Source organism: Morone saxatilis, unplaced genomic scaffold, assembly GCF_004916995.1.
Source record: "Morone saxatilis isolate NCDOM2014 unplaced genomic scaffold, NCSU_SB_2.0 Contig23, whole genome shotgun sequence".
Lineage (NCBI taxonomy): Eukaryota > Metazoa > Chordata > Actinopteri > Moronidae > Morone > Morone saxatilis.
This window is the reverse complement of record NW_023339796.1, coordinates 13,212,781-13,231,228: the sequence shown is the minus strand read 5'-3', so window position 1 is coordinate 13,231,228 and position 18,448 is coordinate 13,212,781. Positions and strand designations below refer to the sequence as shown.

The 18,448-nt window shown below is 39.7% G+C and overlaps 1 protein-coding gene across 2 annotated transcripts in view; it reads right to left on the bottom strand.

Annotated features, from left to right (window-relative positions):
* gpc5c (glypican 5c) overlaps positions 1–18,448 on the bottom strand; it is a 92,355-nt gene that overhangs the window by 18,985 nt on the left and 54,922 nt on the right. For both annotated transcript variants that reach the window (XM_035670091.1, XM_035670090.1), the window contains one exon: positions 11,207–11,327. In XM_035670091.1, the coding sequence (XP_035525984.1) occupies positions 11,207–11,327 (121 nt within the window). The remainder of the gene's footprint in view (positions 1–11,206; positions 11,328–18,448) is intronic.

Below are 18,448 nucleotides of genomic sequence, written 5' to 3'. Positions count from 1 at the left end.
GTGTAAATATTATTGTTAGCACTAATTCCACAGCAGCTTAATTGGTGTCAAAGTCATCAGAAAAGTAGTTATGAACATATTGGTATTCGGTCTTTCTTACCAAAGTAGTAACTAGTACTAGTAATCACAAGGGGGGAGTGGAAAAGGATGAGAATGTTCCTGATACTAGCAGGTACTTTTGTTATGTAAATCACTGCATCTTTCAGGTATCCTATTTTTACTTCATGTAAATGCACCCTCTCTCACACAGGCCTGAGTGAGTGAAACAAATGCTACTGTACAGTGAAATGAGAACACAAGGCCAAGCTTCATGAAACTCGAGTGGGCCCTTTAGTGAAAGCAGGTAAAACATATCACTTATGCTCATTGCAAAAGCCACTGACAATAGCTGGATGGCTCAGTTTTCACAGATGGAGAGAGACAGTACCAGAGACACAGACAGTACAAGAGGATTTCTTTTAAAAAAAAACTATGAACAATAGAACAACACTTGTCACAGCATTTTATGGTTATGTATTGGCTCACATTACATACAACCTGTTGACAGGCTCTTTGTGTGTCCTGTACTTGTTTCGCCTGTTTTGAGACTGCAATGTGATATTCTGTGTTAGAAGAAGGAGAAACTTTGTTTAGACTCATATATCATGTACTGTGTGATACTGGTCGTTTTCAGTACACGTTTAGGAAACTATTCTGTTGCTGTGAATTACAGGAAAAAGTAAAATTATTAGTGCATAATAAAGTAAGCTATAATTTAAGTATCTATCCTGCATCAATACTGCATCTATCCAAATAGTTTAGCAGAAACCTGCAAGGGTAAGATAATGGAAGATAGAAAGCTAGAGAGAGAAAACATCTCACTTGATTCTGGACAGCAACCGTGATAAACCCATTAACATTTTTCTATGTAAAGCAACTGAATAAATTCAATGCACATTCCACGAGCTTATGAGGAAATGCTCCACTGAACAGCAGAGTGTTGTGTACCAACACCATCCAGATAACCGTTTGGGTATTAAGCTAATAACCATGCCGTTCAGGGGACGTTTAACACAATGCTGCTTGGCCCAGCTGTCCTTAAAGCATGTTAATTAGGGAAGGAATCAATTAAGGCGCTGTCGCTGTGGAAACCACAGTCGGGCCGTTGTAGAATTGTTGGTTGGCTATCGTCCAATGCAGTTTGTTGGTTTGTTTTGACTATGTCAGGACTGCAAAACTGCCAGTAAATTCAGTTCTTTCTGTTCAAATTTCAACTCTACTGTGGGTAATTTCAAAAGTAACACACACGGAATGCAATTGTGGTATTCCAACAACATAGTGAAGAAGCAAATTTCTAATTTGCCCTGGGAGCGAAAGAGGGAGAGATATACAATATTCCAATATGAGTTCTTAAGGACTGTTGAATGCAAAATATGCAGTGAATAGTCTCTCTCTCTCCCTATCTGCTTCCTGATAGAAAAATACTGTTGCTGCACTGAGGACCAGCTCTGGGTTTCAATGAGTGTCTTAAGCCGTTTCTCAAATTGGCTTTTTTGTTCAGTTTTCCATCTTCTTCAGAGAAGCAGTCATCACGTCAGGGGAGAGTTCATATATATTATATGCTAAGCTGTGTAAGTTAATCTCAAGTACAAATAATAATGCAACTATGAAAAACAATATTTCCTAGCATCAAATGACTCAGAATTGATACATGAACAATATAATAACACAACAAAGGGTGGTCTGTATATGCCATCAGAAACAACAACCTTTCAAAGGCTCTTCATCATGATCTGTCACACTGTAATGCATGGTAAATGTGAGCAAGTGGGCAGAATATTTCAATAGCAGCAGCCTTTATGAAACGTACAAAGAAGAAATGTAACCCTACAGGGAGAAATGTCTTTGTTCTCATATGACTCGGCCTTCTCTCTCTGACATGCAAAACAATGCTGAATATCACTATACTGTTGGATTAGATGGAGCTTTGCTGTTTCAGAAAAGCTTATTAATTGTGAGTACAGACACTGAAATAATAATAAAAAATTGGAGCTTTTAAAGGTTAGAATTTAAGGTTACATAGCAATTTCCCTTCTTTTATTAGCTGAGCTAAGCTAAGCTGAAGCACAACCTACTGCGATTGTATGTTCCTTTAATATGATGCACATAAGAAAACTGGTGAATTTTCTTTAATCTTTATCTGTCTAATCAACTTCTTCCAGAATTATTTTCATTTTTATATAGGTCCTGTTGCTAAGTATAGCTGAGAATATTGAGAATACAATTAACAAATAGCTACAGCAACCTGTTTTATCATATATGTTTTCCTGTTTTAATATCATTGGCAGGTTTAAAGTTAATCCACTTCTCATCAGTGCTGAGGGTCCGACACAAAAATCAGAAATTTTATATCATTTGATTATTTCCTCAGGAAGTTATAGAAGAAATGGATTTTCCTTTGATACCCACCAACAATATGATGACTGGATGATGTTGAGAGGGATGTGAAACTGGAACAATCAGTTCAAGTGACAACTTCAGATCAACACGTAAGATTTGCAACTGCACCCGCCAAGTAAAACAGATAGTGACAGGTTGCCGACATATGAAAAGAGACAGACAGACAAACAAAAAGAGGGAGAGAAGACTGAGGAAGACTGAGCCTGTAGTTGTGCAAGCAGGTGAGGGCGCTGAGGGTGGAGGGGTTGAAAAAAACAAGATGCCAGCCTCTAAACCCAGGGCTTGCCTTGAAATTACCCTGACATCCGAAGACAAATCAGGTATTCCCATAAGGCTTTGAATAAAATCCCAAATCATGAAATATTTTCTAGTTCTCCTCTCAGCCTGCCAACTCATTCTCCTCTCTTTCTTTTCAAAAGCATTCTTCAGTCAGAGGGTGACGGGGCATGTTTGAGATCATCAAGGGCTAAATTCCTGCATGTATTTGACTGCATCCTAGTCACACTAAAACCTGTACTGCCAGGAGTAATCAATCAGGAGTTTGGAAGAAAGACAACCCTGAAAAAGAATGTGTGTTTGTGTGTGTGTGGTTTAAGGCTACTGTGAATACACGTTCCAGTTTTATGTGGAAACAGAAAATCTGATTATGATGTAAAAATGTGAATTATGTGCACCAGAGATGGGATATGAATACTGCAACTGTCGCAGTAATTGTGTAAGAGGGTTTGTGTGTGCGTGTGTGTGTGTGTGTTGTGTGTGTGTGTGAGTGCGCACATGTGCATGTGTAATAAGTAGGATACTGCTGTCAAACTAGTGAACCAAGATCTTAAGTCATAACCTTTGTATGCCCACTTTGAGACATGTGCTCTTTTTCTTCCCTGACAGTTTGAAACAGTATCACCTCATTGAGGGCAGTCGGGGCAAAACTGCATATGTGGACAGAGAAAGGGAGAATGGAAGGAAAACCTGGAGGAGACTGTAGGAAAAAGTGACAGCGGTAATCTCTAAAATCTGCAGAAGTCCTCCCAACTTTTAAATTAAAATTCTCTCCTGTACAGGCTCATAATGCTTTTGTGTAAAAACAAACATCAGCTAAGAGACAGAATATATGTGTACTGTGTGTGTGTGTATACGACCCTGGCTCGAGAGGGAGTATCTGCAATTCTCTCTACACCTCACATCAACAGACAAATGAAGCCTTCTAGGAAGAGTGACAGGCTGCAGACAAACGGAACTGTTGATAGCTGCACTGCTCAGCCATCCATAGCTGCTGATTCTGGAGCAGATATGATGTATTGTTTGTGTGGATTAATGATGCCTGTTATGGCCAACAAGTTTCCTCACAGTTCTTAATTAATAAAGATCGTTTGACTGGCAGACTAAGCAAAGTTCTGAACTGGACAGCAATGGTAGCTGTCAGAGTCTTTACTTAAGCAAAAGCCTGCACTGCTATCCACAACATTGAAAGTGAAATTCAAAAGTGAATTTTAAATCAAAGGCGTAACAACACTGTGAGCCAAGTTCTTTTCTGCTGTTGTCCTTTTCCATGGTTAAAGAGGAGGCCAATAAAAACCCTTCATCCAAAGATGACAAGCAGATCTTTTGCCTTGTTGACTTTTAGATATGAAACCTATATCACTCTGGAGACTAAAGGTTTAACTCTCAATAGATCGCTGACCACCACCTCACATAAAAACATACAAACTTCATGTAATTACACTATAAAGACAAGGCAAAAAAAAAAAAAGAAAATGAAAAAAAAATCTATTATCATATGAGTGGGCGCACTTACTGACCACACGTACCTCTGCCAAGGCCACACAAACCTCCACTATGTTATTTGACGATAAAAAAAGTTTTATATTTCGGCATCTGGATCTGCATCAATGTACAAATAGCTGATCGCAGAAGAAATATGTGAATCAGACTCATTATTTCTGAGTCACTGCCAGTTAAATTAATCATATGTCTATAACACCATCCAATTTGGCAAGATCGCTTGGAGTAAACCTACACAATGGTGATCTAAAGTTTGAAGTATAGAAAAGGTGTATAGAATAAAAAAAAGACTGACTATTTGTTTAGGCAGACATGTTCCTGGACAAATACTGACAGGTTTATCTTGAACCAAAGAAGGCAGGAAATTTTTTCTTCGTCGTCTCAGGAGCTACGAGCCAAAACTAAATGCCTTTTTAAGTGGCCACATGGTTGTGTTTTCTGCAACAAAAAATGCATGAGTTAACTTCCCACCAAATTTCATGCAATCTGTATACAATCTGAAAACAGAAATTGCTTGTACTTTGAAATAAACATGTAGATTTCCCAAGAGGTCTGAGTAATACTTTGAACACTTTTTTAAACAATGGCAGAGACACACACCCCAACACTACAAGCTAGTACAAGCCGATTCTGTTGCTAACCGTTAGTGACACTTTATTGGCCATGACCTCACGTAACCCTCATGAGTCAGTCACAACAACATGCTGTGGCGTTGAACTGTCACACCCTGCTCCTGTCAGGCACTGGCTTAGGAACATTGGTGTGTGTGTGTGTGTGTGTAATGTATTTACAAGTGAATATACTTTTGCTTCTGTCAGGCAAATGATGGAGATGTTGATAAAAAATGTAAGACAGTTTGAGTGACATCAGCGTTTTTCTGAGAGCATGTTCAAACAGCTACCTAGCTGATGAAAAGTCGACTGAGATGTGAGGGTCAACAGACAATGAAGGCTGCTGCTGGGTTTCTGGGAAACAGAAGCCTCTCAGACTTTACACTGTGCTACAGAAGGCTTTATAAAGGCAGTACAAATGGTTGATATGGTAACACTATTTAACATTATTTCCCATAATAATCCATCACTATGATCATCAACCCACATATTGCATCAATCAATTCAGGCTCTATACTACATACATCTTTAATTAAGTGTATGAGACAGGGAACAAGAAGAATAAGTGCACTGGGTAAAACAACATGATTGTAATTGTAATTTTTTGTTGAATGATATGGTACAGGATCAATCTTAAAATCCCAAGATCAGCCTTTGCATGCAGCTGTATTAATTTGTTATAAAGGGTACGGTTAGGGATTCGCAGTGTGTAAAATACTGACATGGAAATTACAACACACACAAAAAAGTCAAAAAGTAATGTAAATAACAGCTGTTAGCTTATCTGATGTAAATCTTGTTCAAGAACTGAATTTAACTTGAATTGAGTTGGATCAAATTAAATTGAATCGAACTAGGACTTTTGGAGTCAAACTTTAATCATATCAGGAAAACAGTGCCAATATCAATATCCATCCCTAATTAACAACATTTTATTCTATCATCCAAAATGGAATACCTCATCCTTTCTTTAATATTTACTAAATATATGAAGCCACAGGAGCCTGTAACCCCTGTTGCGGATAACCTTTGGAACATGGTGTTTGCATAGCATATTACACTAAAAAGGGGGATTTTCATAACTATGAGCCAGAAACAGGTCACATATTTTCTCCATATGACAAGAATCACTGTCTTCATGTAACTGAAACCCACTAGGAGAGTAAATGTGACCCAATGTGGAAAAACAGTCACAGTTCACTGGAATTTTATGAGCTTTGAATCTAATTATTATGGTAAAAAAAAAATGTTATGCTTAAATTAGAGTCTGAATTCAAGAAGTTTGGCTGCCAAGCTGAGAGAGAGCCCTGGGCAGTGAGACTTGTTGCTGTGTTGTTGCCACAGCAGCAGCAAAGAGCAGCAGAGCTCCTGTGAAGGCCAGCTCCATCATCTTCTTCAAGTGGAAAGAATCTGTCCCCTCCCTGTGACGGGCTGCCAGCTCACCCCAACTCTTCCTTCATCCCTGGACTCCACTTACTCTTTAAAGCTCAAACCCTTTCTGAGTACTACAGGCATTGCTAAAACATTAAAGAGACTGTGAAGGTATATCAAAGTGTGCTTTTTATAATGTTAATAGAAAGACATTAAGAAAGTTAAGATGACACTTTATTTGTGTTTAATGTCACCACCTTATAAATAGCATACACAAACTGTCCTCACTAACAAGAGCACGTATTAACTCTGAGTCCTTTCAGCAGCTGATAGATCCGAGGATCGACTGGATCCACAGAGGGGATGTTCTGATGGTGTGTTAAGTACAAGTAAGGCCTCTCTGAAGTGGAACCTGGCCGGGCCACTGGCCAAACCAGACAGCAAAGCAGTAGTCAATCTCATCAATCACATATACAACTGGCCTCTCTGTACTGGATTTTTATGCAGGAGTCTTTCCAACTCTCCATCCACCACAGCTTTCTCTAATGATGTTTTCTGTGTTGGTGTGTGGGTCCAACACAAAAAAATAAAGATGGAAATTAAGCGTGAGAATGACCGCCTGGTTGTTTTTCCCCCTGCACTGCGTGTTGCCACTGAGTTTGCATTTACCATAGTGCAAATTGACACACTGACAAATGATCTGGCCTTAACACTCACATGGAAACAGATAGACCATTGTAAAAGGATCCCCACCCAAAAACAGCTGGACCGATGGCCGGGAATCAAAAATCCACTTTGAAACATTTATTGTCCACATTAGCAATATTTACAGGCAGAGAGAAAGAGAGCGGGGAAGAGGATAGTCAGAGGAGATACACGGGGGAGGACCATAACTTGGCCTGCTCACTTAATGGACCATTTTATAGGAGGTCAAGAGATTAGGCTTTTCCTGTGTGTGTTTGTGTGTTGTATCCAACTTTTTATGTATCGGATTCTGCATGGAGATGTCTGCAACTGTGTATGGTTCCTCTGTCTTCTTTCACCTTGCAAACCTGTCTACCACAGGTTGGGTGTATATGTCTGATCAAATGAAAACCAATATGCAGGCTTGTGTGCACACCAACACAAACACACACGCACACACTAATTTTTTATGCAGCTCTGAGTGCTTTAGGAGGAGAATGCCATGGGTAGATGAGGGGTCAGAGTCTGTGATACATCAGCAGCGGTTTCCCAATCCTCTTAGTGCCACAGTGCTCTGGGTCTAACTACTCTCCAGTAGGTAAAAATATACACGTCTTAACCTCACTAATCCCGGAAATGGAGGTTATTCAAATTTGGAAAAGCTCAGATTAGCGATTCATTGAAATACCTGCAATACCTTTTAAATGGAAAAAGAGAATATGCATGCAATTTAAAATCTGTCCACTGTTTTGCTTTGTCTTTCACTGAAAACAACAAGCCAGACTGGGAAGGGATGAGGCTGGGAAGGTGACAGCACTGGTAATGGTGACATAAAGCAGCAGTTGTGCAGTGTGCTGCTGAGTTTAACTTAGCCTTTTAAATAACTGCGATTTTTGTATTGTATTTATGTCCTTTATTTAACATTGTTGTCCAACCATGTTGATTATGCATATACTGCTGGCTGTACAACAAATTGCCCTTTGGGGATAATAAAGCTACCCTTAAAAACTATCTCCAAGGATAAAATAAGCCAAACACACAGGCACTCCTAATTGTGCTTCTACTGTAACATTGACACAAAATCAAGCCTAAAAAGATCATTTGTATAATTCTTTCCTACTTCAAAGGCCTAACAAGAACACACACAAAGAACCAAAATTAATAACCCTGGAGACATTAGTTTGATTATATCTAGTCCATGGGAGACATCTAAGCAAATCCATTATTTAATGTTTCTCTCAGCTCAGCTTTTTTCTCACTGCGAAGGTCAGGTTTTTTATTCTCAGTGTGCGGTTGCCAGACTTTCAAATGATCTGCCTGTTTAATAACAACAGATCAGATTTTTAAAGGAATATATTTATTTTAAGATATAATCAGTAATACTTTACTGGATCTTTCCACCAACACGCCATAACACACAGTATCAGGACGAGCTCGCAGGTGTTGCTGATCAATGTTAAGCTCTTTGCTGTAACAGCAATGCCTGTTAAGATTTTAAGCTTTCAAAGTAGACAGCATTTTTCTGGGAATGCTACAGTGAACTGGGTTTCATTTCTCAAAAAATACAAGACATCAGCATTGTAACAAGGAGGGATATAAGGACTATGAAAAACTTTCTCTGGTTCACTTACCCAAAACCTACTCCCTTCACTTATTTGCACAGGATCCACACAGTGAATGCTAATCACTATTGCTCTTTCATCCAACTTCTGGCCTTGAAACCAACATGCACTAACCACCAGCATCAAGAATCTGATTTGTGATAGTCATGTTGTTATATTACCTACTGATTATGGAGCTCTTGTCCACAATCACCGGGCTAAGTTGGAGCCCTTCATAAACAAATCTAAACGGTATGGCTCAACAATGCTTTACATCTGTAAACTACTCCTTTAGGATTGAACTGCAATTAACATTACAGCCTAAAAGGCACCAAGGGTGTCCAGAAAAGTTTGTAATTTGGAGAGGGATCCAGATGGGCTTGCCAAAATCAATCTGAAAAAGAACTTATTTTGTGAACTGACTCGCCCACCTGGAAGATTCTTATATAATGGCCCTGTCTCCAAACATCTGTTGAGGGCTCTGTAGCAAGGATAAAAAGAGCCAGGGACAAGCGTTTGCTCGAAAAGTAGACAACAAGACAGGTGACAATATGTTGGGGGTTTTATGCCTTTATTTATTAGGGCAGAGGAAGATAGACAGAAAAAGGGGAGACAACGTGCAGCAAAGGGCTACATGGGGCTACCATGTGCCTTGGCTTTTAGCATTTCTGACAGGGATGTGATTTACTTTCATTTTAATAATGTGTAAATTACACTTATCTAACTCAATATCAGACTACAGACAAGGGCAGAGAGAGAGAGAGAGAATATGATATTTTGCTTTAAACAACTAGTCAGTTAAAAACTTAATGAGTCAATGTCAATGAGAAGCTCAAGTTAAATTAACCTAAAAAACCTGAGGAGGTAGACCAATTAAGGATACACTCTCTGATTTTGTTCCATATAGCCCCTCAAAATTTCCGCTCAGTTCAAAGTTGACTTGAACAGTGACGTGGGAAGAAATTAGGAAGCGTGCCTTTAAGCCTGTCAAAGGACTTTTGAGCATGAAATGGTATTCGCCTATTATGGCGGTTGGCAGAGCTTTTCCTTCTGAACAAAACCACTTTGATCTATGAATTAGTTTGGATAGTAACCAGTGTCAGAAGCAGTCAAAGGTAAGTGTGCAAAGTAAGAAATTAAAATTCAGAAATAAACTAGATTTTAAGCAAACTTTTTGCCATGTTTAATGCTTTGGAACAGTTAAACAGATGCAGACTGCAACTGTGTAACACCGCTTCCTTGCAGGTATGCGCACACACGTGGTCAAATATTATTTCTGTGCTTGTGGATGTTTAACTGTCCCGGATATACCTTAGAAAGCCTGCCGCATTATGGAATTTAACACTCTGTGATCCTTTGCTCTTATCTGGCACAAACACAAAGCTCAGCCAAGCTCTGTCACCGGGTCTAGATTCAAGGTAGGCTTTTCAACCGTGTAAATGTCAACAGGACACCCACTCCACTCTGCATAGTTACCATGACGACAGGGCACTTGACAGCTACCATGCACAATGGGATGTTGTGGTCTGACAGAAATGATCTTGAGCTGTCAGTGGCAGACAGGTGGACAGGCTGGCCTCTGAGATATATGTAAGATACAAGATACACGTGAGCAGAGAGGGAAAATAAGTGTACGGATGGGAGAGTAAAGAAAGGAGATGAGGGTAAGTGGATGTGTGCCGATAATGATAAAGAATTGTCATGATATTAGGGTGGAACAAAACACAAAAATACAGAAATGCATTAACAGAGGGAAAGAAGGACAAATACGAAAAATGGTAGACAGGTTTTTTAGGTGCATTAGAGAGAAGATTTAGCAATGGTACCAAAAGGGTAAAAACAGAGGAAATAAAGAGGTAGATTTAGATAAAAGGTGAGAGATGGTTGGTGTGCTATCTGTGGGCATAATTTTCAGGGCAACAAAAGGGCAGGCAGGCAGAGGGGAACCAAATCCTGGTCCGTTTGTCTCCTCAAATGGCCTCTAGGGACTGTGTGAAATGGCCCTTTTCTTCTTGGTCCTTTTCAGCACTAAACCCCATCTACATGACAAACAGTGTCACTTTGAAGCTGCTTGTGTCATCTCTGCCTATCTGTCACTCATTCCTGACCTTTTGCTCCCGCCTCTCATCTTTCTTTTTTTTCTCTTTCTTTCCACAGTAATTCACTTTTTTTTTGTCACCGCCTCCCTTTCACCCTCTATGCTTTTCATTTATCTTTGATATCTGCCTCTGCCCTGAAAACAAGTCTTTGGATCTGAGGAAAATGGAAGGGACGTTTCAGCAGTTACGGCTATGTGTCATATTGTTCGAGGAGTACTAATTACACGAAAGCCCTATCAATTAAGGCTTTAATGTTGTTGATTATATAATTCATTAATTGACAACATTTGACCTGGTTCAGTACAGTGACATTTTTTAATACACAAAACAATTGTTATAGAAATATAGACATAAAACAGCCACCATTAGTTCATGCTGAAATCTTTATTCAGTCTTGATGTTTTCCTAATTTAACGGGCTGAAGTGTTTCCTTGTTTGGACAGGAATTTTAGAAAGCCCCTTGGCATCCAGCAGTGTCTCAGATATTATGAGTGAAATGTGGATGAACCAACAAAAAGTGGCACCCTTAGGCCAATCACTACATTTACTACATGCTGAAACACAGACACATACATTGTGCGTATATATGTTTTTATGTGTACAACAGTGCATGTCATCCTACCTGGTTGAAGAGCTCCAACCTCTCCTTGACCTCAGCCAGCGTAGGGTTCGGGCTGCGAACTTTGACTTCTGGGTTTTGCCTCTGAGCGTGCAGACCATTTCCTACAACTCTGCCACTATAGCTGTGAAAGGAAGAGTCAGATATTTAGAAAAATACTGTGGGATGTTGTCAAATAGATGCAGATCTCCAGTTAGTTAGTGGAAAGACAGGAAGTGGTTGCTTGACAAAACACAAGCAATGTTCTGTTGTTATTTTGCTTGATTCTGATTGTTAAAGTGCATTACTGTATGTATTTGTTATTGTGGGGTTCTTTCTTGTTGATTTTTTATTGTTGTATGTAACAATGTGTGATTATATAACAGTATATCAAGAACCCCAATGGAAAAAGGTCTTGAGCTGTGCTTTAAAAATAAACTGAGATGTCATTTTGTTTCTGTCAAACAAACTACAGAAAAAAAAACAACAAACAGAAACAATCATCATCAATATCAATGTCTGTATTTAGAAGTCTGCCAACTGTACCACAGCACTTCTTCAACATAAACTTTAAAAACCATTAGGGTCTCATTTGTCAAAGAGGAAACACAGAGCCTGTGGCACGGAACTCCTTAAAAGCTCCATTATGCAAAAATGGTTGCTTCAGCATTGAGTCAAATGTGGTCAAAAATTACTTTTATGTTCTACTGTGATTGAAGTTTTATAAATGAAAATATGACTGAGTACAGCCTTGTAAAAATGAAATTGAGAGGCACGGTGAGCTCGACTCTTTAATCCCTGGCATGCTCCGTGGGCTTGCAGTTTGGCAGGGATTATAGCTGTTGATTTTCGATGTTGAGCTGATGTCAGGGAGGCTAACATTTCTAGCAACTGCCTGATGTGGATCGTGGGAGTGTTTTAATTGTGTATAATAGACACAAAAGTTGTTTTGGCAGAAATAGCTCAGTGTCATGACACATCAAAACACAGTTCACGCTCCGGAATGAATTAATTTAACACTTTGTAGTTATAAAGGGTAAAAAATGTTTGAACCATGGAGTGAATTACATTGCGTTTTATTTTTCTTGAATGGACATTTGATGATACAGTGCACCAGGCACCACACTTGTCCCAAAGATTATACACCAACAACCTGTGGGAAATCTGCCAGCACATTTGTATCAGTGATATAATCACTGTATCCTTTCGGTTACTACCTAAAGCCTTAAAGCCCTTAACCTTACATTTTTTGAGGGCCTGATACACAGACTTTCAAAGCTTTGCCTTACATACATACGTAAAGTTTGTTTTTTCCCCCAACAGCCGTTATACGCATCTCCAAATTAATTTCAGAATTATATGTTGATGCTAATCGTCCATGCATGGTGGATTTAACAGCATTGGAGAGGAATGACATGTACTGGCATCAAATCAATGGATGCTTCCACTGGCAGGACAAGGCTGATAAAGTGATTATATATTGTTAAGTGAATGTGTTTATATGGATGGGTTTAAGGGTATGTGGTTGCGCATGCACAAACATTGCACGTGAATATGTGACTATGTGAATATGAGCAGAGGCAATCATAAAAGTGCTGAACTTGAGAATCTTGGGCACATGATCTAAGCAATGTCCCGATAAGGTCTGTGCTCCTTCGTCTTGCTGAAACAGCGCTTTCCAGATCAGGCCCATAAAAATGCAAAAATGTCTTGCTTAACCCTCTGCCACTACACATTACTTTACATCCCCTGCTTGTTTATTTCCTCTTCCTCCTTCAATTGCTTGGTGTACTTCAGTGTATTTGCAAAGTGGATCCCCCCCCCCCAAAAAAAACCCCTCCATCAGCCTCTTACACACACACACACACACACACACACAAACCACTGTCTTCTTTTGACAACAATTGAAGCTCTTAATTGCCAGCGGCTCTGAATCCAAGATGGAAACAATCAATAGCTTTTTGACTTTCAACCCCCCCCCCCCACCCCCCCTGACATAAATCATAAATTGAAGGACCAAACAGCTCCGTGCACAGTGGTTGAAAGCGAGGGCCTATGTGTTAGGGAGCGTATGTGTGTCTGTCTCGAGGCTTGGCTTGGGATAACAGTGTTGGCGCGGAAATGAGCTCATCAGATGGGATGCTAATGAAAGGGAAGTGTCAGGGTGAGTTTGGCAGTGTGCTAGGCCTGGAACATTTTATTGCAGGCTATGTTTGATATTATTTTAGGGGATGTGACAACTGACACAGCAGGACATCCCAGAGCTTATTACCTGATAGACAGACAATGAATGCTGCAAATTTCTGGACGGATCTGGAGCAGACATCAGATGTTATAAGATTCCTGCCAATGGCAATAATGTACTCTTTCAAAATAATTCTCTCTAGCCTCATGTCCCAATGAATTAAAATGTGACTGCGAACATAGAGCAGAAGATTGTACAAGAAAAATAAAAGGGTGCTGCAGGCTTTTATTTTGAATGATATTCCTCTCCTGTTTGGCTAATAAATGAAGAACAGCTTTCTCTAATCAACAGTCCGTGCTCTCCTCTGGTGGTTTCAAACATTTAACAAAAAATCTAAATGACTGCCTACACATGTATGGCTTCTGACTCATGGCTCTGACTTCTTTCTATGGAATTGACTCATATCCCTGTGAATGCCCAATTGATGCACTTTCCTAAAGGCAGCTTTGTCTGTTCTCATCTTTCCCTCCGCCTGGAGCACAGACTAGCAGTGACCTCCACTCCCTGATGCTGACCGCAAACTGAACTGTCTTGATCTTCTGGAGGCCTGCAGGAATGCTCATAGGTTGCAAGGCAGAAAACAGAAATTAAATATTCATCTTTCAAGGTGTACAGGGAGATAACAGAAAAAAAAAAGAATTATGTGCATTTTGAGCGTACATGCTGGTGTGTATGCTGTAAACAAAACTAGAGTATAGCGTGAATAATAACATTTCAAGGATGGGTAAGCATTTGATGAAGGGTTTACAGAAGGGCTGCAGAAGCCAGAGTGAGGGGGTGTCTAGTAAACTGCCCCCAGGTAAAGTAGATTCTGCTTGTCATTCATCTGTTCTGAGTTCTTCACTGATCACCGAGGTCTGGCTGGGAGGTTTAATGAGCCCACAACACGCACCAGGGATTCAATTAGCTGGATTATTTGTGGATATATGTGCACGTCTCTCTTTAACTACAGGTAAGGCGGTGGAACTCATCAGAGCACTCCATGTTGTTCTGGTTGGTCACATTTCCCAAAAAACAAACATAACAAACAACACCAAAACTAGACATTTACTTAACCTTTTCAGTGTAGCTTCTTTTTAACCCTCCCAGAGTACGATGATTACTCAAGACCTACAAGATAACCTATAGACACAATAAAATAAACATACGGCAGGTGGGCCTGTTGGATTGTAATTTGTCTACACTAACTGCTTAATTGCATTCATACCGCAAGCTGTCTGCAGAGATCTTTGCCAGGATCCCAGTGGTTAATGAGATTATCCACTAGTATCTACCAGGGAGGGAAATGGTTGCACATCATCTCTGAGATGATTAAAGGCAGTTTTGTTGATATTTTTGATGCGCTTTCGAAATTTACATCAGGATTATAAAGCACACCGAGGTTACATGCCGTGCTCGAGGCTTGAAATTCTGTGCAAGGAATTTTAAGTTAATACACTGTTCATCTGAATCTTTGCTTCAGTAATTACAATCAATAATGATCGTGTAGCAGCTCAAAAGCAGGACATTTAATGAAATCCTCCGGTTTATTAAATCAATGCTTTGATAAAGTGTAACCACAGGATAACATCACTGACTAGTATAATAAAATCACTCCTGTAGACAATACAATTATTTCCCACTGGCAGCACGTAAACACTGAACTACACAAGTCCCAATGGATCCTTGAAGACCCTGCACGTTACAATGACTTTATGAGGCCAGAGCCCAAAGACAAGGGAGAAAACATACAGTAGTCTTCGCCAGACAGGTCTTGTGAGTCCTACACCAATGTAAAACTGTGCCAAACACATCTCTGTTGTCCAGTGAGATATGCAAATTATCAACTGTATCATATAAATGTACTCACATTGAAGACTGTCTTCTAATAAAAGTCAGAAATCAACTTGAGGCAAAGTCTCTAGCAACATTGAAGTTGATGAAAAACCAGATTGAGAATTAGATGCCAGAAAAACTAAACTACTGCTGTCTGAATATATAAGCCATGAGGCATCTGCTGTCATGCTTCCTTCAAATTTGCACTAGTACTAACTAATTATTCACATGAATAGTTTTTATAATATAATAGTAACTTTATTTTTTAACAATGTAATCTTTTTTTTAAAAAATACACTGCGATACTGAAGGATTTGGATTTGTTTCATTAATTGACCTAAGGCTTCTTCTGCCCAGCCAAAAGATTAGACATGAAACATGTTTGTCATCTTTGGCTGACACATAAACTGATTTGGATGAATGAAACAAACATCAGGCTGAATCAGAGCAAACTGAGGAGGGGAAAAGTGTCAATGAGTTATGATTAAGAGGGGATGGTTGTTTTCATCTGAGTGCGTGTGTGTATTTCCGTGGCTGTGGGTGGTACTATTTCAGCTGAGGAGGGCATTGGATTAGAGCTGGTGGTACTGCTGTCAGGGTAAACAGCAAATTGTTGGTTCATCATGATTAATAAAGCCTCTCCCCACCCTCCCGGCTGTTCTGGGTATACAAGATTGAACATGTGTTGAGTCCTATGATTAATACACATTGGGTAATGCCAGCTGTAGTTTTTAAAGATGTCATGTTTGAGTTTTTTTTTGTTGCTCTTTGTGACTTCTGTGGGAAATTTCTTTTTGTTGTTTTTTTCACATTTTTATTTCCTCTCCTTTTCACTCATACAGCAAACATGTATACACATACACCAAGATAAAGAGATATCACATTTTAGAATCAAAACAAGATAAACTTGCAGAGATGCACTAATATGTTTTTTTTGAAGCCGATAATTTCACATACTTTACTACCCACACTGGTAGATTCCTGTATTTTTCAAACACGCCTTTCTTCAGCTAAGACCAAAACATTTTATTGTCTGTTGCTAATTTTATAGTTTTATTTAGTGGCATAATTCTACATTAGATGAAAACATATACTGCAATACAACAGTAAGCCCATAACATTGTATAATACAGTATTACAACGTTCTCTTCCTGGAACAAGAGGACCTGAAGTCACGAGTGAGGCCAGTAGTGAGAGCTAGGGAGGGGCTGAATAGATGTTTGTAGCCAGCTAACTTTACGAGCAGTGCTTGGACATGTTGAAATACTCTGAACAGGAGGTTTTGTTCTGAAAGGCCAGGCTGTTCTCACACACTGTGAGCTTAGCAGCCATTCACTGTATTAACACTAAGCACATGAACAGGCAACTGGTCAAAAGCAGTGGTGCAAACATTTAATCAACATGACATATGTGCACATGCTGTCCCTTGGACTGTAAACATGAACATGTGCAAACACATACAAACGTTACGCAAGCTTGTGCCCTGTAATGCAATGTGAACATACACACAGCACACTCAGCCCTACCACAAACCCTTGTGGTAGGGCTGAGTTTATGACAGGTTCCCCAACGATAAACAGAATGAAAATAAATATGTCAAGCTATCAGGCTATATACAAAATTAAGCACTGGTAAAATCTTTGACTGCTCTTATAGAAGATGTCCAAACTCCTGTCAGTTTGTACCGTAACTCGATGTGCTTCAAAGACAATGTTATTAGAGAGAAAAATACTAAGATCATTTAGTGTGCAAGAAGGAATAGCAAACAAATCAGGAGAGGTCATCTGCAGGGTAGGCAAGCTCAAACAGTGTACTTTTTTCCTATGCTCTATTTCCACCGCCCTACCTATTATTCTGCATCCTTAAACGTTGTCTCAAAGCCTCAAAGAGGCTATATCTTCAGTTTAACTCGTCCTTCTTCTTCCTCTTGATTTCTCTGCCCACTACCACAAACTTTCTCTGTCTTTGTTCTCACTGCTGTCTTTTGTACCCCAGCTGGTAACCACATGAACACGCTGAGCACCACCGGTAGCTGCAGTCACTTGGAAGTCTCAGCAGTACCTGGGGCATGCAGTCTTGGCTTAATTTTACTCTCACTCTATTCCCAACAGCTCTGTGTTTTCCCCTCTTTATCTTTTCCCTGCCTATCTTTTGACCTCACCTCTTCCTAGTTCCAGCTGGCAGCTTGGGGATTTGGAAATGAAGCAGTTCTCTGGCCAGTCTCTTCCCAGTGAGACATCGACCTAATGGTTGTTCAGAAACACTGTGACACTGCGGATGATGAGGTTGACTTTGAGAAAAGTTATTCCAAGTTCAACTACTAGAAAAAGGTTAAATTTACTGTAACTGTTCTGGTTTCCAAAGTGGAACTTTTGACTATAGTTCTAATCAATGAGACTATAGTTCTATTCAACGAGACTGCAAAATATTTGTCCAAATTATGTGAAGCTCCCAGTTAATTTCTTAAAGAGCTGAGTCAAGGGTACTGTGTGATTTTATAGACCTGGCCAGTAGCCCAGTGGGCCCTCTGTCATGCTTCCTTGCAGACTGGCCAGCTTCTTTATTGAGTGATGAGTCAGATATGTAGGCAGAGTCAGGAAGGGTCAGAAATATAAAGAGCACCACCACGGCAGTCATGTTCGCAACTCCTCACAAGATCAAAAACACAGTCAGCTGCTGAACCCAGTAATCCCATCACTCTTGTTTTGAAGTTAGCTTTAAACTGTTCTGTTGATTTCATACTGACTAGCTGCTCCTTGTGCTTGGGAACCATCTGCATGACTAATTGGAAGATGGTGTGCAAGTCTTTAAACTTGTTTTGCCTACATAATCTGTCATCTTCAGTTTAACAAATGGTGTCCTTCACATGACTTCAACTTACAGTGCGTTGCCTAGAGCAGTGGTTTGCAACCTTTTTGACCTCTGACCCCTTAAATGCACAGTATGTCATTTCTGCCATTAGGGGTCTCCCACATCAAAACAATGATAAACAGTGTAGTTTGATGATGTGAAGTAGCGTGGGATCCTAGTTGTTGTCTTCATTGTTAAACGACAACCATTGCTGATGAAAATCTATATGACACGACTCAGGAAGAAATCATGTTCACGGACAAGGTAATGTATTAAAGTTTTATCTACATTACATTTAGTCACGTTCGCTGACTTCCTTCTTTATTCTCTGATGAATTCAACGTATCTCATGTTTA